The sequence below is a fragment of the Mycothermus thermophilus genome (genome assembly GCF_041956435.1).
Source record: "Mycothermus thermophilus strain CBS 625.91 unplaced genomic scaffold VTJ04scaffold_5, whole genome shotgun sequence".
Classification (NCBI taxonomy): domain Eukaryota; kingdom Fungi; phylum Ascomycota; class Sordariomycetes; order Sordariales; family Chaetomiaceae; genus Mycothermus; species Mycothermus thermophilus.
Window position 1 is genome coordinate 657,470 of NW_027191431.1, and position 22,871 is coordinate 680,340.

The following is a 22,871-nucleotide window of genomic DNA, read 5'->3' on the forward strand; positions in this document are numbered from 1 at the left end:
TCAACACATATATGACGTAGCTGATGGAAGAGGTTGTTCCTTGGTTGTCTGATAACTCAACCAAATTTGTCCGAAGCCCGGTGTCTCGGTGTGAGTATCTCTAGGAATCTCTGGAGACACATTGGGGACCGAGGAAGCTTACCTACCTGAATGTTGTTGGACTTCAGTGAAATGAGCGAGACCTGCACGAGGACAAGATAGACAATTAAGGTACGTACGCAGGGCGTATATTGGCTGCCTTGGATAGTGTTCACGGATATATTCAAGGCCGCAAGGACTCTATTCTCTCCATGTACAGGACCATCTGCTTGAATCGTTCCATTCCTCACACGTCCTCGTAGAGAACACTCTCGTATTGCCGCTATTCGTCAGTCCGTTTCACTTCTATTGCCCCTCTCTCCTTTCACTTCCCAATTGATTCAACTGATCATCCACGCGATCATACTTCCGGAACACCGCCCAGAACACCACCGCACACAACCCCATGGCCCCCGCGAGTGCCGCATACAGGGCCACCAAATACGGATCCTTGGCAGCCGGACTGATAGCCATCCCGAGCAGCGCTCCAAGACACGCGCTCAGCTGCACCGTGGCTTGCACGATGCTACGCATCCCACGCGGCGCCTTCTCGTACGCGTACTCGCTGGCCGTCACGAGGCCAAAGATTTCTGCTATCGCCAGGATCACGTACACTGGCAACTGCAGCCAGACGTTGACATCGTTCGGTGGGATGGCGGCCACCGTCCCGTCCCCAGATGGGGTTTGGTCTGACTGCTGCTCAGGTCGATAGTCGCATGCCAAAGGCCGATCGTAGCAAGGCCCGGTCGCGTAGATGAGGCGCTGAAGGCCGGCGGCGTAGGCCATGCCCACGGAACAGAGGATGAAGGCGGTGGTGATGCGAGCGATGGGGCCGAAGCGGATTCGTCGGCGGGCAAGCCAGCTGTAGAGCGCTTGCACGGGAGGGCCGAAGGCGACGCAGGCCACGCCGGCCATGGCTTGGATCATGTCGTTGGGCACGCCGTGCAGGTTCATCTGCGAGGCTTGCGAGATGAGGTTGTTGTACATTTGCGTGATGGAGAGGTAGAAGAAGGCGAAGGAGAAGCTGTCCGTCAATTGTTATTAGTTGAGTGACAAGACAAAGGTTTGTGAGGAATATTTACATAACGCGGCAAGCTATCAGGCCTCGTTTCAACTCATCAACAAAGGCATCATCCCATGGGACGTGGTGGTTGTGGGTGGCCATTTGGTACTCGGGCTTTGCATGGTCGATCTTGAAGCCGTTGCGTGCGGCGAGGACTAGGACGCGGAATGCCTTGGGGAGGATATTTTGCTGCGGGATCACCTTGACTAAGAAGATGTCACAACATTTGCATGAGTACGAATGTGCCAGCACCAGTTGGATAGTTCAGGTAATGTGGTTCTTACCAAAGTTTGGCTTCATCAAGACCAGAGACACAAGGCAGAGGACGAGAGACACGGCAGCCATCAAGTAGGCCGTCCAAAAGTCAAACTCTCGCTCCAAGAAGGTGGCCGGAATCGATGACAAGGAGGCAATATTGGTGAACCTACATGCAAAACGTCAATCAACACTCTGCTCTGTGTTTGTTGAATCAGGGGCACACCGCCCGGCCACATACCAATAAAACGCATTGTACAAGAACTGGATTGTCCTGGATCCATCAACCACCACGAGCTGACCGTCCCTTTGGATCACTCGAGGTTTACCCTGAGGATACTGGTCACCTATGAACGGAGATATGGTTGACTTGACACAGCCAACCCCCAGACCGATGAAGAGCATGGAGACGGCAAGCCCCGGAATGCCGGCACCGCGATCCAGCAAAGCCGGCAGCGCCGTCACAAACATGACGGACGAGCCACATATTAACAAGCTGCCGCTGTTAGAACGGATCACCTAGGACATATGGTGCTGAAATACCTCACCAGAAACCAAGCAGCAGCGTGTTGTAACGACCGAGCCAGACATCTGACGCGATACCAAACGCCATGGGCGTCAGAAACATGAAGACAAAGAAGGCGTTGGAGATGGACGTGGCCGTAGACTGGCCGAGTCCAAGGGCTCCAGGGACGGCGTGGAAGTCTCGCTCATGTTGCATGTAGTTTTCTGTCGTGCCATGTTAGTTGTGGTTGAACATCATGACTGAGCTTTGATCACTGGGTCAGAAGCCAGCCAGCACGGGCACTTACGCCATATTGAAATGATGGAATAATAGCTGAATCTTTCAGCGGCCCCTATCAACGCTGCAGCCCACGCCGCCAGCGGTACTTTGTCGACGACTCGCGGCAGAGACTGCAAGTCTTCGTCGGTGGCGTCTCGAGGCAGAACTTCGCCGTCTGAGCTGTTTCTCGGGGCAGTCTTCTGACCGGAGCTCTCGGCCTTTTCCTGGTCCCTGACGATAGCACCCATCTCAACTCGTCTGTGTCAAGGTTATTGGATCGCAAGAGTGCACTACATTGTTCTTGTGGCTTCCGGGTAAGACAGTGTATACTAAGGTAGGTAGGTACCTGACCTGGCAGCCATGTAGAGGACCCCATCATCAACTGCATCCATTACCGACTCGCGACCACGACAACTTACACACAACGTGGCCATGACGAACTCTTACAATTACAACTACTACGTAGCACCCTACGACGTAGTACTGTGTTGACCCGTTCCTTAGTCGGTGAGCAACGGCGGTTTGACCTGGCAGTCTGGAGGAGGTGTCGGGTTCAAGGGGGTTCTAGGGGGGTGAGAGTTTGCCAAGCATCCAAGACAACACCTCTCACTCCACACTGAATCCCGCGCAAATGTGCTCATGCGCTGGTTTCCCCCTTGCAACTTGCTCACCAAGAGCCGACCCGCCCCCGCAATGCGGGACCAGAGCGACGGTAACTCTGCATGGAAACTGGGAAGGGATACCGGTAGTTCTCCCATGTCCATAATGAATCTTGCTCACCTTCGAATCCATTCAGAGACAGGGGGTTGACAGGCAGTATGAATAGCTTCATGCCAGACGCGCAGATGGCTGGCCAATACACTAGATGGCCCGGCTTTGGCCGCATGATATCGTATGAGCTACCGACGCCATTAGCGCCAACATGGACAAGTCAGCCATCATGACCGGCCAACCAAAGCAAGACTATCACATCGGATACAAGGAGGACACGCTCAAGGCATTCGAGCTGCGCAACGCAGCCACATGCTTGGGCTACCTGCTGCCGACGCTCGAGTCCCTCCCTCCGACCTTTTCCCTGCTCGACGTCGGCTGCGGACCGGGCAGCATCACCCTGGACCTGGCCCGGCGATTCCCCCAGGCCAAGATCGTGGGCGTCGACCTCGGCGCTGAAGCCATCGCGCGGGCGCAGGCCATGATCCCAACGTACGCCCCGGGCACTCGCGTTGAGTTCCGCGTAGGCAACGTTCTCGAGCCCGCGTCGTTTCTGACTGCGGACGAGCTGGCGACCGGCTTCGACGTCGTGCACGACCACACGACGCTGATCTGCATCCCCAACAACATCGAGGTGCTGCGCATGATGAAGCGGCTCGCACGGCCGGACGGAGGCATCGTGGCCTGCCGCGAGGGCGACACGGCGTCGCAGCTGCTGTGGCCGCCGTTGCCCGAGAGCGCGGAGCTCCAGGCGCGCATCTACGAGATGAACGGGCTCGACACGCAGACGGGCCGCAAGCTGCTGAGTAAAGCCCTCGAGGTCGGGTTCCGGAGGGACCAGATCACGGCGTCGGCCAGCGTGCTCAGCAACATCACCCGCCACGAGAGGTATCTGTACGCTAAGGCGATGCTGGACATGCTGGATGACGAAACGTCGCAGTACCGACGGGCGGCGGCCAAATTTGGATACTCGGAGGAGCAGGTGGAGGTGTTGAGGAACAATATGCGGCGGTTCATTGAGGCGGATGACGCGTGGAGATTGCTGGTTTGTACTGAGATTATTTGCAGGCGAGATGGGAGGGAGGAGGATGCGTAATAGGAGGAGGTGGAAAAGAACCTGAATCATGACATTGTCCATACTACAACATTCATGATGATCGTCATCATCACCTTAGCTAAACCTCCGCCTTGACGGCCTCTTGGCATATGCACGCAAGTGTCTCTTTAGATGCCAATACTACACTGCAGGCCGCCAGAGCCTCCGGATCCTCTTGCCGGGAGCGGGACCGACTGGGCATACTACCCCTGGCGGAACATGTATGACCGAGCTATTCTTCCTCTTCTGGACCGTGGGACTGGGCTCTTGTTGACAGCATGGAATTTTGGGGTTATGCAAAAACCTGCTCTTAACTTGCTCAACACCACTTCAGCTCATCCCACGCGCTGGTTTCAGCTCCTGTGATCCTGATGGGGTCCTCATCTTCATAACCCTCCGAGGTCCTCAGACTCCCTTCGCTCCGTGAACCGTCCCGTGTTTCCTGCGGAGACTTCATGTTCCATTGCATCGGCTCTTGTTCGCCTCATAGTAGACCGACTACCTGAAGATTCTCGGAGAAGAAGGGTGCAGGATGAAGCTCACACCTGGGCGGCTCTCCGCCGGAGCTCTCGTCGCTCTCTTGCTCCACATCCCCGGCGTCTTCGGCGACGGCACCGGCTTCATCGGCTACGGCAAGACCCTCTACCACCCGACCTGCGCCTTCGCCTGCCGCGGCGTGGTCAAGAACTGCAAGCTCTCATGCACCCCTGAGGACAGCAGCGTCAACCATGGCACCGCTCACAACCCCGTCTCGACGCCGCCGGACTGCTTCGTCCGTGACGATGCCTTCTTGCGCACCATGGCGCTGTGCATCGACAACTACTGCCCCATCAGCGATAATCCACCCCTGGATGTGATCGAGGACTACTGGGCTTCTCACCTGGGCACCGGCACCCTCGGCAACTACGCCTACGTCCCCGCGGTGTCCTACCGTGAAGCCCTCGCCGCCGCCCGGGCCGATGAGCAGAAGGCCTTTGACGAGCTCGGCGGTACTCGCGACCACAGCCAGCATGGCGGCGACGGCCACCACCATCACAAGTCCCGCCGGGGTCTTGTCCGGCGCGCGGGGACCGGCTTCGTCATCACGCCTTCGGGCCCCAACGTCACCAGCGCCCTGCCGCACATCAAGGCCAAGCAGCCGCTGAACCAGACCAGCTTCATCCTCCCGCAGGACTGGCAGCTGCAGTACAGCGGCATGTACGACTTTGAGTACAACGAGGTCGGCCACTCGACGTACACGCTGGTTGTCTTCTTCATCGCGATTTTCCTGCCCATCCCGCTCTCCCTGATCCGATTCATCCCGCAGATCGCGCACAGCAAGCTCTTCAGCGCGATCCAATCCGCCCTGATCCACCCGCCGTTTATGGGCACCCACCACCGCGTGCCGCTGTTCAACCTCGGCACCATGCCCACGCGCGGCCAGGCGCTGTACATCTTCCTCATCAGCATCTTGAACCTCATCTTCCTCCTGGCCCCCTACGTGCACCACCACCCGCAATCCACCTTCGGCTCCCTCGCCGAGCAAACTCTCAGCATCATCGGCAACCGCGCCGGCGTTATGGCCATGGGCAATGTGGCGGCGGCCTTCCTCTTCGCGGCGCGCAACAACCCCTTGCTCATTGTCGCTGACTGGACCCATGCCACGTACCTGCTCTTGCACCGCTGGCTCGCGTACTGGGGCATCTTCCTCGCGGCGCTGCACTCGGTCATGCTGCTGGATTACTACAAGACGTACGGCAACTACGCCGCCGAGCTGGCACGCGACTACTGGGTCTGGGGCATCGTGGCGACGGTAGCCGCCTGCGCCATCGTGCCGGCGTCGCTGCTGGTGGTCCGGCAAAAGGTATACGAGCTGTTCTTGGGCATGCACGTTGTGCTGGCGGTGCTGTTCCTGGTCGGGTATTACTACCACATCTGGTACTGCTACACACATAACTGGGGGTATGAGATTTGGGCGTACATTGCTGGTGGTGTGTGGGGTGCCGAGCGGGTGCTGCGCGTGCTCAGGGTTGCGTGGAGGGGGTGGAGGACCGCGGAGGTGAGGATCGTCAGGGATACGGAGGATGAGTATGTCGTTATTGAGGTGTCTGGGCGCAAGACCCTCCCGGATCAGGCGGGTGGTGTGGCGTACTTGACTTTCCCGACGTTGGGATGGAGGGTGTGGGAGTCGCATCCCTTCTCGGTGGCGTTTGTTACTCCTCAGACGCAAGGGGCCTCGACGACAGCATCGGATAGCGAGGGCAAGGAGAAACAATCCGGCGAGGGAAGCGAGAAGCAGACCAGCGCCGCGGTGACCGAGACTCCGGCTCAGGGCAAGACTGTCTTCCTCGCGCGCGTTCGCAACGGCATGACGGCTCGCCTGGCTAAGAAGGCTGCGTCCATCCCCGGCGGTGTCCTGCGCCTGGGAGTGTTCATTGACGGTCCTTACGAGCACTCTGGCTACGCGGGCTGTTCGCTGTCGCGCTGCTCTGACGTTGTCTACATTGCCGGCGGCGTGGGTATCACCGGCGTTCTGTCCTACATCCGCAACGTGAAGCTGCCGTCAAGACTGTACTGGGGCGTGAGACGGGAGGGGTTGCTGGCGGAGATTTCCCCGGCGCTGGAGCAGGTGAAGAACAGCGGCTTGCAAGTCGAGGTGGAGACGTCGGTTGGACAGCGGTTGGATATTGAAGGGATTCTCCGTCGCGCGCTGGTTAGGAAACCCGAGGAGGAGGACAAACCGGTGGGTATTGTCGTGTGCGGACCGCCGGAGATGGCGGACCAGGTGAGGGCGAAGGTGGTTCAGCTTGCGAGGAGTGAGTTGCTTACCAGGACGTATGTGTTTGTGGATGAGGCGTTTGGGTGGTAGTTGAGAGATACCCGAGATGTGGTGGTTGAGGAGAGGGGTGATATTAAGGTCGACAGATGTAATTAGGGGGTACATTCACCTCAGTCTCTCTGGATCAATACTTGCAATTCGCTCGTCCCAGACTTTTGTTGTCCCAAGTTCAACATTAACTTCCTGCTTATGGCTCGAATCTCTTCTCGGACCGTAATTCCGCGTTGTGAAACTCTATTGCATGCTATGTCTAGCGGTCAAAGTGCGTGATCATACTCCCTACTGGAAGTCTTCCATCAGCTTGTAGTCAAACCTCCTCCTCGCCTCCTCCGCCAGTTCCAAACACTCCTTCCTGCCCCTCCTCGACGCCACAATGGCATATCCCACACACCACAGCTCGGCCGAGTCCGGCCCCTGCACGACCTCGCCGCGCTGCTTGACCGTCTGGTAGAAGACGACATGCTTGGCCAGGTCCGGGTTTGCGGTGAGGAACTCACCCACCGCGTCCTCGCTGGCCATGATGCCTGACCGCTTCGGCGGAAGCACGGCGATTCCCAGCGTATACTGGGGCTTGCTTCCTGCAAACGGCTGCGCCAGTGCCCGGATCCGCTCCTTGCCCTCTTCTCCGAGAGCCAGCAGCAGCCGGATGGCGTAGTAATCGACGCCGTGGGCGAGGTGGGCGGCCACGCAGTTGATGTAGCCCGGCGTGCGGGCGTTGATCTCGTGGAGATAGCACGACGGGGTGAGCCCCTCCAGAGGCTTTTCCTGGTCCAGTAGATCCATAAGCCCGTTGTCGCCGCGTGGCCGGTATTCCATGCGCGAATTCTTGACGCGAGCCTCGCAATGGAAGATGCCCGACTTGAATCCCGCCCGGGCAATGCTCCTGCACAGCGACTCGCGCATGACTCGCTGCTCATCCGGCGGCAGCGCCGTAGGCACGTCCATCAGGGTTTCCATAAAGTTGGCCGCGAGCGTGGCCTTCTTGCTCTCCTCCCCGGCGGCTTGGTCCGGCACGAAGTCTCCCGGACAGGGGAAGTCGTCCGTGATGTCGCAGAACAACGGCTCCCCGTCGAGGATGACAAAGTTCGCATCCACCTCCGGACCGGGGACGTATGGCTCAATGATGACGGATGTGTCTTTCTTTGCCGAACGGGCATGCCGCTCCGCCGCCCGGATTACCGCCGCGCGCAGCTCCTCCTCGTTCCTCACCTTCGCGACGCAATCGCTGTTCCACCCCGTGCAAGGCTTGACAATGCGCGGGAACTTGATCTTGCCCTTATTTTCCTCCAAGAACGCCTCCAACTGTCCCGCATCCTCCAAGAAATAACTCTTCTCATCTTTGATCCCCAACCCCTCCTCCTCCAGCCTCCTCGTCCTCGCCTTATCCCCCGCGACAAAATACGCCTCGCTCCTCTCCGTCGGCAGCCCCAAAATCTCGCACGCCCGCGCCACCGGCGCCAGCCTCACATCACTGATCGACACAACGCCGTGCACAGGCTCTGGGTACGCCCGTACGGCATTAACGATCCTGTCCACGAGCCCGTCGTCCGCGTCAATGTTCATCGGCACAAACGCCTCGCGATACTGAGACCACGGATTCTGCGCCGGGTCGTCGGATTCCATCCAGTGGCCCGGCACGTCGCACACCACGAGGGCGATCCCCATGGCGCGCGCCGCGGCGTAAAATTGCAGCGACGCGGTGATGTGCGCGCGGCCTTGGATCCAGAAGATGCGCCGCCGGACGGGGGGGTGCGGGGTGTCCGGGGGGACGGTCCAGGGGATGGAGAGGCGGTACGTGAGGTCGTTGGTGAGGGCGGTGGAGAGAGTGGTGGTGGTCAGAGGGAGGGCGGTGTCTTCGGAGGGAAGAGGTGGTGGTGATTGGGAGGCAGCGGCGGGGTGGGCGATAATGCCGCCGATGGAAGTGCTCAGGAGGTCAAGCAGGGAGGAAGCGTTCCGTGGCTGGGCATCTTGATCGGGAATAGCCGTGGGAGTGACGGCTTGGAGCGGCGAGAGAAAGCTCCGGACGGCGTAGATGAAGGGACTCCCCGTCAGACGGCACGAGAGGAAGTCGGAGCGGATGACTGTGCCGGCGACAGAAGTGAACAGCAGTCGTACAAGGATGGGAGAGCTGTTCTTGTCGTTGGCGGTGGGTGCAGAGAGAGCAGCGGGGAGGTCCGTGAAGAACAGGGCCCTCTGTTCCTCCGTGAGGTTTTCCTCGTCAAGCTGGATGACAACATTGTCGCCGCCAAGAGCCAGGTTGGGAGCTACAACATCCAAGTCTAGGGCCCAATGGCTTTGTTGTGGCCCTGGAGGAACTGTCCACAGGAAACGAAGGAGGACTGGATAATCGTCAGTTGATGCCCTGAACGGACAATATCTGAAGCTTCTTACTTGGAGTCTGGGTGCGTCCTAGACGCACCACCCAACCGTTGGTCTTTCCTGAGCTCATTGCAAGGTGTGTAACTGAAGAACAGTGCGGTTTGGATGGTTGAGTTGGAACACCGTTTGGGTGACTGGACCGGCTGTATTCGACCGTTAAAAGGGGGGCCACTTCGGCTCGCCACCTAGTGTCAGCGCAGAAGAAAGGCGTATGTCTTCAGAGGACATCTGCAAACGTAAACAATACTCCGTACTCCAGATGAGTCCCACCGCATTTCCCCAGATCGTTACGAGCCCCAAACATTGCATGGGTGTCAAAGTCCTCCCTGCTGTGTCTCCGTCGTGATGCAACGCTGGCCGGACCGCACCCCGTCTTGGACGTCTTGGATGGCTGGCAGCGAGAACACCAGACAAAAAACTTGCTCAACTTGCTCATCGACGCCATGGGGAAAGTTATGGATCGGCACTGCCCTACCCCTTCAGAACCCTTCTACCTACCCCAGCACCAAATACCGAAACCACACCCCCACGTCATGTGGTCTTGGATTCTGGTTGCCGTTACAATTCGAGTGAGAGGATTCGAGCACGTATTGTGGTCACTCAACATCCGGACAACTTGGCATTAACGAAGACGGCGCCTACGCAATACGTACTGTCTTTCTACCGTCACCGTGAGATACGTCTGGGTCTGGGACGGGGTGCGTTTCTTCTCCGGATTAACGCCGGGACGGATACGGAGCATCTAGTAAGCGCGCAGGTTCGTGTCTAGGAATTTGGCCCTGAGAGGTAACCTGCCAGCAGAGAGGTGCAAGGTTTAAGGGGGGGTATGTAGGGTTGAAGGGGCCGATTTAAGGATTAGGAGGGAACCAAGGAGGCCGGAATCTGCAAAGATCTCATCGTAGTTGATCCCATCCTAACCGTCCCTCTCTCTTTGAAGCCCATCTCAGTGACTCTTTTCTCTCCTCCTGCCATGAATATGAACGTGTTTCGCGGCCCAACATCGGTGGCCGACTTCCTTGACCCGGACAAAAATCCCCCTCTGCCTCTCGTCGAGATCCCAGACCGTTTGAACCCGTTCAGACAGGATGGTGTGAGAATTTACGCCAAGTTGCTCACCCATCTCCCTGCTCAGAATGTGAAGGCATTGCCAGGTTAGTAGTCCTCCCTGGCCGCTCGATGATGCCGGCAGTATGCTGAGGGGACAGCGTTGAATATGCTCCTTGGCCTCCCCGAGGCGAGGGATAAGACCATTGTCGAGGCCAGCTCTGGATCGACAGTTCTGTCTCTCGGCATCCTAGCAAGAGTGCTCTGGGGCAACGAGGATGTCAACGCATATGTCACCAACAAGAAGCCACCAGAGTCGCTCAATCTGCTTCGTTTCTTTGGAATCACACCGTACGTGCGCCTCTTCCTCGTTCCACTGCCTGGAAGCTGACACCCCTCAGTCACCTCTATGGAGGGCTTGCCCAACAGGAACCCACCGACCCGACAGGAATCATGTGCAGACTGAGACGATTGGCAAAAAAGCGCGAAGATATCATCTACCCGGGACAATATGACAACGCCAATGTGAGTTCCCTCTCTCCTCCTCCTCCTAACCCACCCTATGAACTAACACCCCAAAGAATTGGAAAGCCCACGAAAAATGGACCGGCCCGCAAATCCTCCAACAACTCCCGGAAATCAACCTCTTCTGTGCCCCTGTTGGCACAGGCGGCTGTATCACCGGCACCGCGTCCTACCTCAAGTCCAAAAAACCATCCGTCCACACCCTCGGCGTGTTCAATGTCTTTGGTGATCCGACACCTGGCCCACGACACTATGAGAACTTCAACTCGTGCGGCTTTCCCTGGACCGAGACCGTCGATACCTTTGTGGATGTGCCATCGGTGGAGTCTTTCCGCATGTCCATGCGTCTCTCTCGAGAGGGCATCATCGCTGGGCCGTCGTCTGGTCAGGCACTTAAGGGATTGCTGGATTATCTAGGCCGGATGAAGGAAATGGGGAAGTTGAAGAGTCTTGCGGACCCGGGGACGGGCGAGGTGTCTTGCGTCTTCACATGCAGCGATCTGCCGTACCAGTACCTGTCGATGTACTTCCAGAAGCTGGGGCCGGAAGAGTTTCCGGCGATTCAGAATGAGGTGAGCTCCATGATCGCTTGTTGTTAAGTTCCAGACAACTAACTCACGTAACTCCACGTTTAGATCCTGCTCAAGTGTGATCAAGACAAGCACGACGAGCGTTGGATCCTGGAGGAGGACGCCGCAATGCGCCTTCTTCAGACGGACAGTGCGAAGCCGGGGGCTAAGGAGCAGCTACCTGACGCGAAGGTTAACGACCTGGGCGTGGCACCCTGTCCATCTTCAAGCAGCACATCGTCGTCTATAACCGTTGGCAGATCGAGGTCCTCCACATCTCGGCTCCGCCGGTTTACTTTCCTCCCCTGCCTTGGCAGCAATAGCCTCTTCAGACGTCGGCGTAGCCCTCCAGACGAACACTCACAAGAGAAAACAACCGGAACCATGACACAAGCATGCTGTTCAGCCCATTCCCGGAGAGGCATTACCAATCAGAACGTCAACAACACTCTCATTCTTGACCTCCGTGATCCGGCCTCCTTCCGAGCAGCCCACATCCCCCGCGCCATCAACACCCCACTACCCAACCTCAAAGAACGCCTGCGCATCGCGGAGGGTGACCTCTTCGGTGATGCTGAAGGGGTGTATGCGGTGTGGAACGCGGCGAAGGATCTGTTGGACGGACATATCCCAAGCTCCCAGGCCGGCCATGGACAAGACAGAGTCCGTAAGGAGGCGTTCTCGTTGCCAGCGCTGCTTGAGGATGCAAAGAAGAAGAGTACGAAGGTTGTTGTGCTTTGTTATGATGGTGAGGCATCGAGGTTGGTGACAGCGTTGCTTAGGAAGAGGGGGTTGGAGGGGTTGAGTGTGAAAGGGGGAGTGGAGGGGGTGAGAGAGGCGTTGGAGTCTGGGGCGTAATATGTTGCTTGTGGTAACGTCACAAGATAAATACGCATCACCTAGGTACCTACTTCCTCATCCAGGGCGCCGATATTAGAAGGAATGGAGGTCAATATCTGAGCAAAGCACGCTCCAAGCAAATCCGGATATTTGTCAACTGAAAGGAGTTAATTTGAACCACTACCATACAAGTATCCATATTCCCCCTTCTCAACTCATCCAAAACCCTCCCCCTCAAACAGTCACCTCACTCCCTAATTACGCACCCGCCTCCCCAGGCCTAATCGGCCCCGGAATAATCGTCACAATCGGCCCGCCGCCCGTCGGGAAGATGGTGAAGGTATTCCCTCCGCCGGTCCCCGTCTCCCACGGCAAGCGCGTCACCGTCGCCGTTTGCGTCGTCGTAATCGACCGGGTGGTGGTTGCCGTGGTGGTCGCCGTGCGCGTGACTGTCGCGGTCGCCGTGGCCGTGCGCGTCAGCGTAGCCGTCGCCGTTTGGGTCAGAGTAACCGTGGTCGCGGGCACCGTGACGCGCGAGACGGAGATGAGCGTCACAGTGCTCGGCGCGGCGGTGGCGGTGGCCGTGGTGACTGTTGTGGTCACCCGCGTCGCGGTGAGGGTTACGTCACGACAAGTTGGCTGCAAGGTGGTGGTGACGGGGATGGAGGTGGTGACTGTTGCGGTTGACGTGGTGGTCACGATTTGGGTGAGGGTAAGCCACGAGGTGACGTGCAGTGGCGGAGGAGTGCGGGTGGCATCGACGGTCCGAGTGGTGGTATAGGTCTCGAAGAGGAGGGAGGTGCTGGTCACGGTTACGGTTTGGTTGACGGCCGTGTTCCAGGTGACGGTCGACGTGGAGGTCACCACGGTGGTGGAGCTGGCGAGCGATGTCGCGGTTGTGGTGACCGTGGCAGTGGTCTGCCTCGTCGCGGTCGCGGTGACGGTGGCAGTTGCGGTGGTGGCTGAACTAGCGAGGACCATGCTGGTGGAGCGGACCACGCTGGTGACAGTGGTCGTTGACCTGACGAGGCTGGTGAGAATTTGAGTCAGAGTTTGCCTGACGGTCTCTGTCACGAGGACCGTCCCGGTGTTGGGGCAGCTATCGCTGCTTGGGCTGGCCGTGATAGATGGCTTAGTCGAGGTTGCCACTGGGGACGAGCTTCCCCAGCAGTTGCCATAGTCCGGATTACATCCAGCACCGCAGTGGTCTGGCGAACTTCCACACCTGGGTCTCATGGTCAGTAAGGAGCTCGAAGATAGCTTCGGATATGTGTGTTTTGCTCTCTCAGGTACTTACCAACCATGAGGGGAGCAGCAATCGCCAAAGGTTGAGCCGACACATGTAAATTCACCGCCGCATTGGCCGTCCACACTGACTTGCAAAGCCGCAGCAGCGGACAGGCCGCTGGCGAGAAGCAGGAGCACCGCTGGCAGCATCTTGAATCTAGCCACGGACAAACGTGCCACAGTGAAGCTCAGGGATGGCCACGGCGAGGGCTCATCTGGGGAGGAAACAAGCTCAACCAGCCAAGCCGTGCAAACCGGGTTCCTCACAGAGTTTATTATGTGTCGACGGGAGAGACCCAGGCTGTCGGTGCTTCCCCTCTTTTTCCTAGCCCATTTTTGCTATCTCGTTCATGATGGTGCTCGCCGACTGCAGCGATAGACGGCAAGAAATTTGGAAAAGCGGCATCGTGCTTCGATTCGGATGGGTCGTTGTATTTTGCCGCGGGTGAGGGCCAGTCGCATGGGGTCGCGTTATGAATTGATCCCTTAGTAGCCGGGACAAGAAGCCGGGGATCTGGTAGCGATCATCGTCGCCATCAAACCGCCCACCTGTCCAAAGGTGATTTTTACGTAGAGACGTTCTAGACAGTATTTGACTGCACCTGGGAGTCATACCAGAAGAGACAAATCGATAGTCTTCGATCTTAGCCTCTGAGACTTGCATGCGAGGCCGGATGTAGCTTCGGCCTGGAAACATCCGCATACCAGGACGTCAGGAGACGATCGACTATCTCTAACCGAGCTATTATCCGAGTTTTCTGGTGTGGAGGACTAAGAAATAAAACTCTGTCGTGTTAGCATTAGCATCCTCGCACTAATAGTGAAATACCCCGTCTCAAAAGTCCATGGTGGCAAGCATGGGATTTGTCGTTGACTTGGTCATGAGTGTAACTCTTCGCATTGTCCCTTCGATACTTGTCATCCGCTGTAGCAAGCACTAGATGCCATCTGGACAGCCTGGCTGACCAGATCTCGCTCCGTCTCTTTCGGTTTCTCCTGTGTGTTCTTCGAGCGCCTCCCTGCCCCTTTAGCCTCCATCAAAGGACTTGCTTGCTTCGCCTCAGCATCCTCTTCCAATGTCGCCTGCTGAAAGCTCCCGAGGATGTCCGACGCGATTCCAACCGACGTCCCAAACAACGACAGCCTACCCACGTGATGTCCCAACGCCTTGATCGGCGCGAGGACATACTCAACGTGCGCATCCGGCGTGATATACTGCCCTGCCCTCCTTGCTGCTCCGAAGCACGAGTTCCTGATCACCACTACGCGCAGGTTCTCCATCCTGGTCCTCGGACCGCGATGTGCGAACTGGACGTCAACAAATCCTTCCACCAGCTTCCTCATTCGGAAGAGGATCGGGCGCGGATCGAAACGCGCTGCCTCAGGCCGCGCGCCGCCGCAGAGCTTGGTCATGTCGACTTCGATGGTAACAGAAGCCATGAGCGGGCCGTAGCGGTCGAGGTATTTGGTCGCGGCCGGCTGGGATTCGCGGCCCACGAAGGGGGAGAAGACCACGTGGAAATTGCGCAGGAGGAAGAAGGCGGTGAGGATGTCAGCGCGCATCCCCCAGCAGACGGATGTGTAGGGCTGTATAGATGAGAGGGCGCGCTCGAGGTTTTCGAACCAATCTGAGACTTTGGTTGTCATAGCGCCGATGGCGATGTGCCGACAGGTACCGCGGAGGAAGACTTCGTTGTTCAGGCGGATGGTTTTGGGTCGGCTGTGGCTCAGGAGTATTAAGTGTTTCATGATGCGGAATCGGAGGGCGTCAGGCAGTTGAAAGTGTGAGCTATTGGCGTTTTGAAGTATCCCAAGGTATGGAGTGGTAAGGTCCCCCTTTGGTTGTTGGTCCACGGTCCCATCGCGGCTAGGGGACCGCTGGTCAGTCAACAAATGGCGAAGAGTGTCGGAGAACCTGCGTTCAACGATATCCTCTCGCTTACTGCTGTGCGAATGATGTGTCCACTTTTCCATGTGCGGCTGGAGGTGTAAGGACCCAGCATGAGTGCATATAACTTTGACTTCCGGCTCCAAGGTCTCAGTTGCAGGCTTGGGTTCATGATCTGACGACAGTGGCCTGTTTCTGGAATCTTGACAGCCGTGTCTTTCTGGCGACTCTCCAGGTTCATGGTTGTCCTCAGGATCGCAATGAGCATGATGAGAGACAACCTGCCGAGGTAGGCGAGAGGTAATGGAAGCTGGAAGTCGGTTTGACAGCCTTCTCACGAGCTTGGACATCTTCAAGGCATTCTGTGAATGGGTTGTGAACCAAACACGTCGGGGTTTACAATGCCTTAACTAGCCGTGATCGGAGTCGGTGTTGGTTATGCTGATGAGGTGAGTTATAACGTCATTCAAGAACGCATGCCGGGTTTGGTAAGTGATGCCCGGTTGCAAAGTCATATTGTGACAAGTCGGACGTACAATGAGGAATGGAACACGCAGACCTGTCTACGACTGTTCACCGAGTGGCAGTCTACTTGAAGACAGCAAAGCACATGCCTTGGAAAAAGCAAGGAGACAAGTTGGGACGAGGGCATTGAGACTGAAGTACGACGATACCTGCGTGGGTGGAGTATGACAACAAATGGAATCAACACGCAACAAAATGATGTCAGTGTTATAGTTGCTGCCACGTCCTTCAACTCGAAGGAGTGTCCAGATACCTGATACTTCAGGGTATCTGTCAGATGGTCATCGGCTTCCACTTCCTCCGACTTGACTCCTCTTCTTCCCTCAACCGTTGTCAAATGTTATCCCATGCTTCATCAAACTGTTCCCGAAGATACTTCTCAACAGTCTCCAAGCATTCCTTTTTGTGGTACCTCTCAAGACCAGGCCAGCCGTGATCCCAATAGATCTTCTGGAGGAAGGGGGTCACTGCGCGGACCTTAGGGTTGCGAACGTTCAGGTTATACCCGTCAAACACTTTGACAGGATTGATGGGTATCGCCCGGAGGTGAATAAATTGTGCTTTGAGCAGGTTGAAAAAGTCTAGCACGGTCCAGGCGACATGGCTCGCTCACCGTATTCCAGATCTGCTTTAAGTCCTCGATAAACTCGTCCCATAGGTTCAGCTCCACAGGTTCCCGTAATAATGGCTCGAGAGTGTCCTGGGCCTGTGCCCAGGACAGTCCCACCAGTAAATGATGCCCAGGTTTGTATCGACCAGGACCACGTCCTCCATGCTAATGACGAGGCCTATGATGTGAGGAGGGATTGGTTTCATCTCGTGGAACTTGTAGGGTTCGGTGAGAAAGGCCATTGTCTCCAATCTCTCACTCTTGGATCTTCCAGGCCTGTCCATGTCACGAATACCTTCGATCCAGGAGAGGAATCGGATATACAACGGACCAGAATCGATGGCCGATCCGTCACTCATCTCGCGGAGCTAAGGCATGTACTGGAGCAGCTTGATAACCTCGTCTGTTTTTCCAAGGTCTTTCAAGCGCTCGGGGGTAAGCTCGGGCCAGCCGCCCTCGGGCGGAAGGGAGAATCCTGGACTCGTCGATGTAAACTTTTGTGAGGAAGTTATAGTAATCGTTCACAGCAGTAACCGTCTCCTCGAACGAGTAACTGAAATCCTCGAGTTTAGGCATGTTGGTTGGGTTGCTGTCGAGAAGGCTTAGGAGGTTGGAGGAGGGGAGGGCGGGGGGCAGAGGAGGTCTATGTGAAGTGGTGAAGATGAGAGTTGAGATGATGTTGAAAGTAGTCTTATCAGAGCTCAAAACCCCATGGCCCCACCTCATGGCATCCAGTTTGTTGGCCATGCCCTGAGAATCAAGCTCAAGCTGCATGTTGGGACTTCACCTGCAGCCTTGCAGGGTGGTCTAACGTCAGGGCTGGGGAAGTTCAACCGAATCTAGAAAAGGGTCAGATCTCCCATTGCAGACATTCCACAATATGGTGACGGTGCTGGTGGAAAACTTGCAAACCATGCTACTGAGAACGGGAGAGACACATGCTCGGGCAAACTACAATATCAACCCGGTGTTTTCAAGCCCCTTACCTTCCTCACGCCATTTAATCCAGGTGTTGTAGGTCTGTCATGCTCAGGGGAATCTCAGAACCCAAAGTGTTGGACCGTTACCGCACTTATTGCGTGTATGCTTGCATCAAACATTGCCTGGCGGACTCTTTGTGCCTTCTGACTCTTTAATTGCTTGAATCTTACGAACATGTTGGAGCAAACCTCTGCCAATATGTCCCTGGGATAAAGGCCAACGTTTCTATAAGTTCCTCTCACACATCAGCAGATCCTTCTTGACCAGCTTCAACAAAGAGGGACGCAGGTGCAGGTGTGACCCAACAGCAGTATAAGACTTCAGCAAGCTTTGTTGTTGAGAAGGCCGTCTGCAACTGATGGACAGGATGGGGACAAGGAGGTGATATCAGAGAAAGCCAACATTGCAATCTGGTGCAAAGCCATATGGGCGTGTTGGAAGGCTGGTAAAGTTCATGAGGCCCCCTTATCGTCACGCGACTTCCTGTTTACAAAGTCATGTTCACCCTTTTGTCTCGCCTGTCTGCGACAACGACGCATCTACTCGTACATTTTAGTCTGATAATTCCGTCAACAAAGACGTGCCTACCTTTTTCTTGTCTTTTTGTCAACAAAACCAAACCCGGACCTTCATTTCATCCACACACAACGCGTTTACCACCTCGTTGTTTTCTTCATTCTCTTCACCTCACTTCTTCTCACTATCAACAAAGCATTTCCTCCACACGACTTCAGGTCGTCCATTGTGATTCGAGACTTTCGATATATACGATCTTCACATCTCCTAACGTTCCCAAGATGGATCCCACTCACAATCTCTCCGACCAAGCTTGTGCGGTTTGCACCTCTACCGACAACCTGTTCGAGTGCCCGAACTGCCTCGTTGTCAGTTACTGTAGGTCCTCAACTCCTCCATCACAATTATCCTTCCTTTCCCCTATTAAAGATCATCATTTCTCATCGTCCCGACTTTGTCGCGGATATCACCGATCAAGACTAACATCGCCAACCCCGAATGACAGGCAGCCCCGACCATCAATCAGCCCATGGGCAAGAGCACAAGAATATCTGCCACGAAGTCGTCAGAACCCGTTATGCATTCCTGCGCGAGACAGGCTTGCTTCGCGCCGACCCAAACATGAGCGACGACCGACTTGTCGGCCTATGGGGCCAGTTCTCTGAAGATGCTGCGACTCAGTCTTACATGCGAGCACGCATGACCGCTGCCCAGGCCCTCCTTAATGTCGGCACAAGGTTGGCCGCCGAAAAGGCGCTCGAGTACCTGACTGGGATGGTGGAGCTTGACAGCAAGAACCGCTTTGGGGTTGAGAAGTTGGTGCCCTCCTTGTTTCTACGCCTCGGGCGTGAGGAGGAGTACCGGGACTGGATCAATGCCCGCGCCCTTGCCAGCAAAACCCACGGACTTGGCTCCCGGCTTGGCCCGGTCGCGGATACGCAACGCCATCAGCGCCTTGTAGGCAAGGACCTGTGGAAGACGCTTCCGACTGGAGCCGCGTTTCCCTTCAAGTACGTTCCTGTCTTTCCGCACCTCACCCCGGAGGTCCTTTTCCCTGCCACGCGGCACGAGCGAAACAACAACGTTTGGTATCTGTCGTTCGATCAGCGGCAAATCCTCTTGTTCGTTGGTGGTTAGTGTCCAGTCCGCGACAAGAGTGATACCGTTTCTTCTTGGGCACTTCGGATGGTGTTGTCTCCGGACAGCTGGAAGCTGAAGGTCCCTTCGGACACACCTTCCTCCCGACGCTCAACAGGGCCATTCTCAGGGCTGTCATAGCTGCTGTGATGCTCCGCGACTGGAAGGCCGAGGGCGTTGATACGATCGTCATCGCCACCGACTCCGGGTATGTTGTGGACGGTGCCACCAACTGGTCCACGCCCCGCTGGAACCGTGAGGGATGGGCAGATGGGACCGTCAAGGTCAAGAATTGGGATCTTTGGTGGGTGCTCCTTGGGGAGGTGGGAAGGTTGATGAAGCGAGGGGTTAGTGTGGGATTCTGGAGACTCCCCAAGGGTACGAACGCCCTCCTCGAGTCAGCTGCTACGGCTGCCTACAATGCTGGGGACATGCAGAATTAGGTATTGGATTCGCAGAAGTGTTGAAGCATGTAGGGTACTGCCAAGGGAGAATGGCAAAGCCAACAAGATGTGAGATACAGTGAATCTTCAGAATGGAAGGACACAATATATTGAACAAGCTTGCCAAGTTGTATGTACATTCGACCTTTCTCGCATATCTCACTCTCTCTTGACAACGACACCTCACCATGAGAGCCTCCCCCTTCCAACCCCACTTCCTTAAGCCAACGTCGGGGCACTCGCGGCCCACGGAGCCCAGCTGTTGACGTCCACATTGGCGGTGCTGCGCTCGAAACCAGCGGGCGCGCTGCCCTGGTTGAGCAGGAAGTAGTTGATGAAGCTGTTGAGCTCCTGGTTCTGGCCGCTGGGGAACATGCAGTGGTTGTGACCGCCGATGAGCGAGAAGCCCATGTTGCCGGGGACGCCGTAGGCCTTGTAGATGGCACGGCCGGCCTTCATGCAGCCCGTCGTCGACACGGGGCCGAGCCAGTCGATGTTGTTTTCGAAGACGGCCAGGCCGCGCGGCACGATCATGGCCGCCAGGAAGTGGTGGTCCTGTGGCATGGTGGTGATGGACCGGACGTAGGGGTCAAAGTTGCGCGAGAACCACGGGTTCTCAGTGATAATCTGGCTGGCAGTCTGGATGTTGGCGCCGCGCGACTTTTGCTCGTCGCTGATGCGCCAGCAGGCGGCGCCGCCGGCGCCCGACTCCTGCGGGATGGTGAGCGCGATGCGCTTGACGAAGGCGCCTGTCACGAAGGCACCCTTGCCGTTGCGCGAGCAGCCGGTGACGCCGAGGCGCTTGGTATCGATACCCGACGCCTGCGGGCCGACCAACTCGAGAGCGTCAATAAGACGGTCAACACCCCACGCCCACGCCGTGAGCGAGCCGGCCGAGTGGTTGTTGCCGAAGAGGTCGTAGAACTTGCCGCGGCCGCGCGAGCCGCTGCCGGCCTGGGCGCCCCATTCGTCGTTGTTGAAGGTGATGGTCGCGACGTTGCTGGGGACGGGGATGGAGACGCCGCCGATGCCGATGATGGCGGGGAACGGGCCGGCGCCGGCGGGCTTGCGGATAGTCGAAGAGAAGGACACGGTCCGGCCGTTGACGGTGACGCGCACCGAAATGCTGTTGCCGCTCATGTTGGCCTCGACCCGGTCAGCGGGGCCAGGGAACTCTCCGAGCTCGTATTGTTGCATGATCTTGCTGATCTCAGCCCGGCGGCACTCAAACTCCTCCTTGGTCGTGACCCTGGAACCGCTCGCGGTGGTGAACGGATCAGGGAGCTTGGCCACATTGACGGTCGGGTAGCTGTTCTGAACCGGGCAGGTCTGACGCTCAAAGATCTCGCTGGCCGGAGCAGCGGCGACGAAGGCCGCGCTGGCCGTGACGAGCAGGGCGGAGGCGAGATGGACCATGATGACTTTTGCAAGTGAACTCCTGGTAAGGGTGAATAAAGTAGCGCACCGAGACCGAGGCAGATCCAGAGACAGGCGAGGTGATGAGGCTCAGGAGGGAGTTCTGTCGCAGGCTTGAGATCTTGAGATTTATACGTGAGTCGTCATGGTTGGTGTTGATATGTCCACATCGTCATACCCGCTCCCCTTCAGCGTGTCCCTGGCGTCTTCGTCGTATTTTTTCCACCATCAGGATGATCTTCCGAGCCTCAAATTAACTATTAACCAGTCAGTTGTACGTTCTCCAGTACTACCCCTGACTCCTTTCTCCCGATGCCCTTTCAAGATCTCTGAGCATAATAGATAGTTACAAGGAATATCGACCATTCCGTTATCCCCGCATATCATAACCGCTGTTGTTCCACGGGCTTGTCTAGGAACCGGGTATGGAGCTTCTGGAATGATGCAGGGCGGCCGGCTGCGTCGGTGTAAGTGAGATGGTGAGTGGCGGACGTCGAATATTCCAATTGACCGACAACCTCACGGCGGCTGAACATAGAACATCACGAGGACCTTGGCTTGGCACTTTGGGAGATGATCCATCATCAGTCTCAACAAGCGTTTACTCCCGTTGGGATGTTCTGGTCCTCTCATGTAGCACAGGTCAGTTATTGGAGGGGGCTTCGGGTAATAATATATTATGGGTATTTACCGGCACCCGCATCCACGGCCAACCCCACGGTAGAGATCACCTTGAGACTTCGGGACCTACTTGGGCCCCCGATTGGCACGCGGCAGCCTCAGCCCTGCCGCCGCCATACTGCCGAACCCAAAATCCCGGCCCGTGTCAAACCCCAGTGAGCGGGGCCGCGGGCGGCTGTTGTTTGAACTCTGCCATGATCTTTCTGTCATACTAATAACCCCCTGTTTGGGATGTCATCTGTTTCTCGTTCAGTAACCGTTCTGGTTCCTCGAGCATCCATAGGTGGGAAAACTGTTCGCCGTGGAATATTGCCTGCAGGCCGTTAAGATGGACATTAAGCAGGAACCAGCAGGATTCTAGACAATTTTCATATCGACTTCATTCTTCGAAACTTTCGTGTCCCCCTTCCAAGCATTGTAGAAATCGCGGCAGAAAGCATTTTTGTTGTTTTAATATCGGAGAGTTTGGAGCTCAGGAGATCTAGTGTCCGCATACAGTAGCCGAGAGGTGAGCAACGCCCCTTTTGGATCCGAGACCAAGCCTTCTGTACCCCAGGTGACGTTGTTTCGCGATGTTACTCCCCGGAATCTACAATGGATTACCCCAGACTTGGCATCCGGGGTGCGAAATCATACCGTTTTGGGCCAGCGGTAGATCCGGCGGAGGAAGATAACGACCTGGGTTCCCTAATGTATGCCGATGAGGCCTGTATTAACCGACGGGATACCTAGCCACAGAGACATGGTCCTCTCGGACTATTGGTGGTCAAAACACAAGCCAGTATGTAGAGACTATGAGTTTGGGAATTGGAATCCTTGTGCCTTTGACATACAAGTTTTCAGAACAGAAGGATGACGGCACAGCACATGTGGGTGGCGAGAAACGTGATTCAAGTCCGCCAGCAACCTGGGCTCAGCGCTGATCCGATGAACTGCATAGACATAGTGTTACCATGGATACGTCATCCCCATCCTTTGCCTGCCAAATAATCATACGCTTTGTGGCCGACCTGATTACGCTTTCGCTGCAAGATTATGAAAGACAGATGAAGTTGACAGAAGTTGATCTCCGTAAAGTTGTCAACAGAGGCAAACATCACGTTTGCTGTCGATCAGTTGATGATCTCAGATCCTTCATAGCGCAAGATGAGAAACGTCGATGCTGTTTTCTTTAGGACTAGCCAAAATGGATGACGAAATGCGAGTCACGGGCCATTTAAACATG

The 22,871-nt window shown here is 56.4% G+C and overlaps 9 protein-coding genes across 9 annotated transcripts; 4 read left to right on the forward strand and 5 right to left on the reverse strand.

The window, feature by feature from the left end:
- Positions 1 to 384: 384 nt before the first annotated feature.
- VTJ04DRAFT_7271 (uncharacterized protein) lies at positions 385 to 2,428 on the reverse strand (the record flags this gene model as incomplete). The annotated part of the gene is made up of 6 exons (XM_069365580.1): positions 385 to 1,102; positions 1,161 to 1,347; positions 1,426 to 1,565; positions 1,623 to 1,892; positions 1,945 to 2,125; positions 2,209 to 2,428. The coding sequence occupies 6 exons, from the start codon at positions 2,426 to 2,428 to the stop codon at positions 385 to 387; spliced, it is 1,716 nt and encodes a 571-aa protein (XP_069216600.1).
- A 674-nt stretch (positions 2,429 to 3,102) lies between these two features.
- On the forward strand, positions 3,103 to 3,987 carry VTJ04DRAFT_7272 (uncharacterized protein; the record flags this gene model as incomplete). The annotated part of the gene is made up of 1 exon (XM_069365581.1): positions 3,103 to 3,987. The coding sequence occupies one exon, from the start codon at positions 3,103 to 3,105 to the stop codon at positions 3,985 to 3,987; it is 885 nt and encodes a 294-aa protein (XP_069216601.1).
- Positions 3,988 to 4,519: 532 nt separating this feature from the next.
- VTJ04DRAFT_7273 (uncharacterized protein) lies at positions 4,520 to 6,835 on the forward strand (the record flags this gene model as incomplete). The annotated part of the gene is made up of 1 exon (XM_069365582.1): positions 4,520 to 6,835. One exon carries the CDS (start codon positions 4,520 to 4,522, stop codon positions 6,833 to 6,835), a length of 2,316 nt encoding a protein of 771 aa, XP_069216602.1.
- Positions 6,836 to 7,084: 249 nt separating this feature from the next.
- VTJ04DRAFT_7274 (uncharacterized protein) lies at positions 7,085 to 9,254 on the reverse strand (the record flags this gene model as incomplete). Its single annotated transcript, XM_069365583.1, has 2 exons — positions 7,085 to 9,144; positions 9,197 to 9,254. The coding sequence occupies 2 exons, from the start codon at positions 9,252 to 9,254 to the stop codon at positions 7,085 to 7,087; spliced, it is 2,118 nt and encodes a 705-aa protein (XP_069216603.1).
- A 906-nt stretch (positions 9,255 to 10,160) lies between these two features.
- VTJ04DRAFT_7275 (uncharacterized protein) lies at positions 10,161 to 12,323 on the forward strand (the record flags this gene model as incomplete). Its single annotated transcript, XM_069365584.1, has 7 exons — positions 10,161 to 10,335; positions 10,390 to 10,579; positions 10,630 to 10,753; positions 10,810 to 11,325; positions 11,389 to 11,539; positions 11,729 to 11,989; positions 12,226 to 12,323. The coding sequence occupies 7 exons, from the start codon at positions 10,161 to 10,163 to the stop codon at positions 12,321 to 12,323; spliced, it is 1,515 nt and encodes a 504-aa protein (XP_069216604.1).
- A 97-nt stretch (positions 12,324 to 12,420) lies between these two features.
- On the reverse strand, positions 12,421 to 13,599 carry VTJ04DRAFT_7276 (uncharacterized protein; the record flags this gene model as incomplete). The annotated part of the gene is made up of 2 exons (XM_069365585.1): positions 12,421 to 13,387; positions 13,460 to 13,599. The coding sequence occupies 2 exons, from the start codon at positions 13,597 to 13,599 to the stop codon at positions 12,421 to 12,423; spliced, it is 1,107 nt and encodes a 368-aa protein (XP_069216605.1).
- A 768-nt stretch (positions 13,600 to 14,367) lies between these two features.
- VTJ04DRAFT_7277 (uncharacterized protein) lies at positions 14,368 to 15,198 on the reverse strand (the record flags this gene model as incomplete). The annotated part of the gene is made up of 1 exon (XM_069365586.1): positions 14,368 to 15,198. One exon carries the CDS (start codon positions 15,196 to 15,198, stop codon positions 14,368 to 14,370), a length of 831 nt encoding a protein of 276 aa, XP_069216606.1.
- A 3,052-nt stretch (positions 15,199 to 18,250) lies between these two features.
- On the forward strand, positions 18,251 to 19,549 carry VTJ04DRAFT_7278 (uncharacterized protein; the record flags this gene model as incomplete). The annotated part of the gene is made up of 3 exons (XM_069365587.1): positions 18,251 to 18,347; positions 18,475 to 19,094; positions 19,175 to 19,549. The coding sequence occupies 3 exons, from the start codon at positions 18,251 to 18,253 to the stop codon at positions 19,547 to 19,549; spliced, it is 1,092 nt and encodes a 363-aa protein (XP_069216607.1).
- Positions 19,550 to 19,768: 219 nt separating this feature from the next.
- On the reverse strand, positions 19,769 to 20,965 carry VTJ04DRAFT_7279 (uncharacterized protein; the record flags this gene model as incomplete). The annotated part of the gene is made up of 1 exon (XM_069365588.1): positions 19,769 to 20,965. One exon carries the CDS (start codon positions 20,963 to 20,965, stop codon positions 19,769 to 19,771), a length of 1,197 nt encoding a protein of 398 aa, XP_069216608.1.
- Positions 20,966 to 22,871: the final 1,906 nt, after the last annotated feature.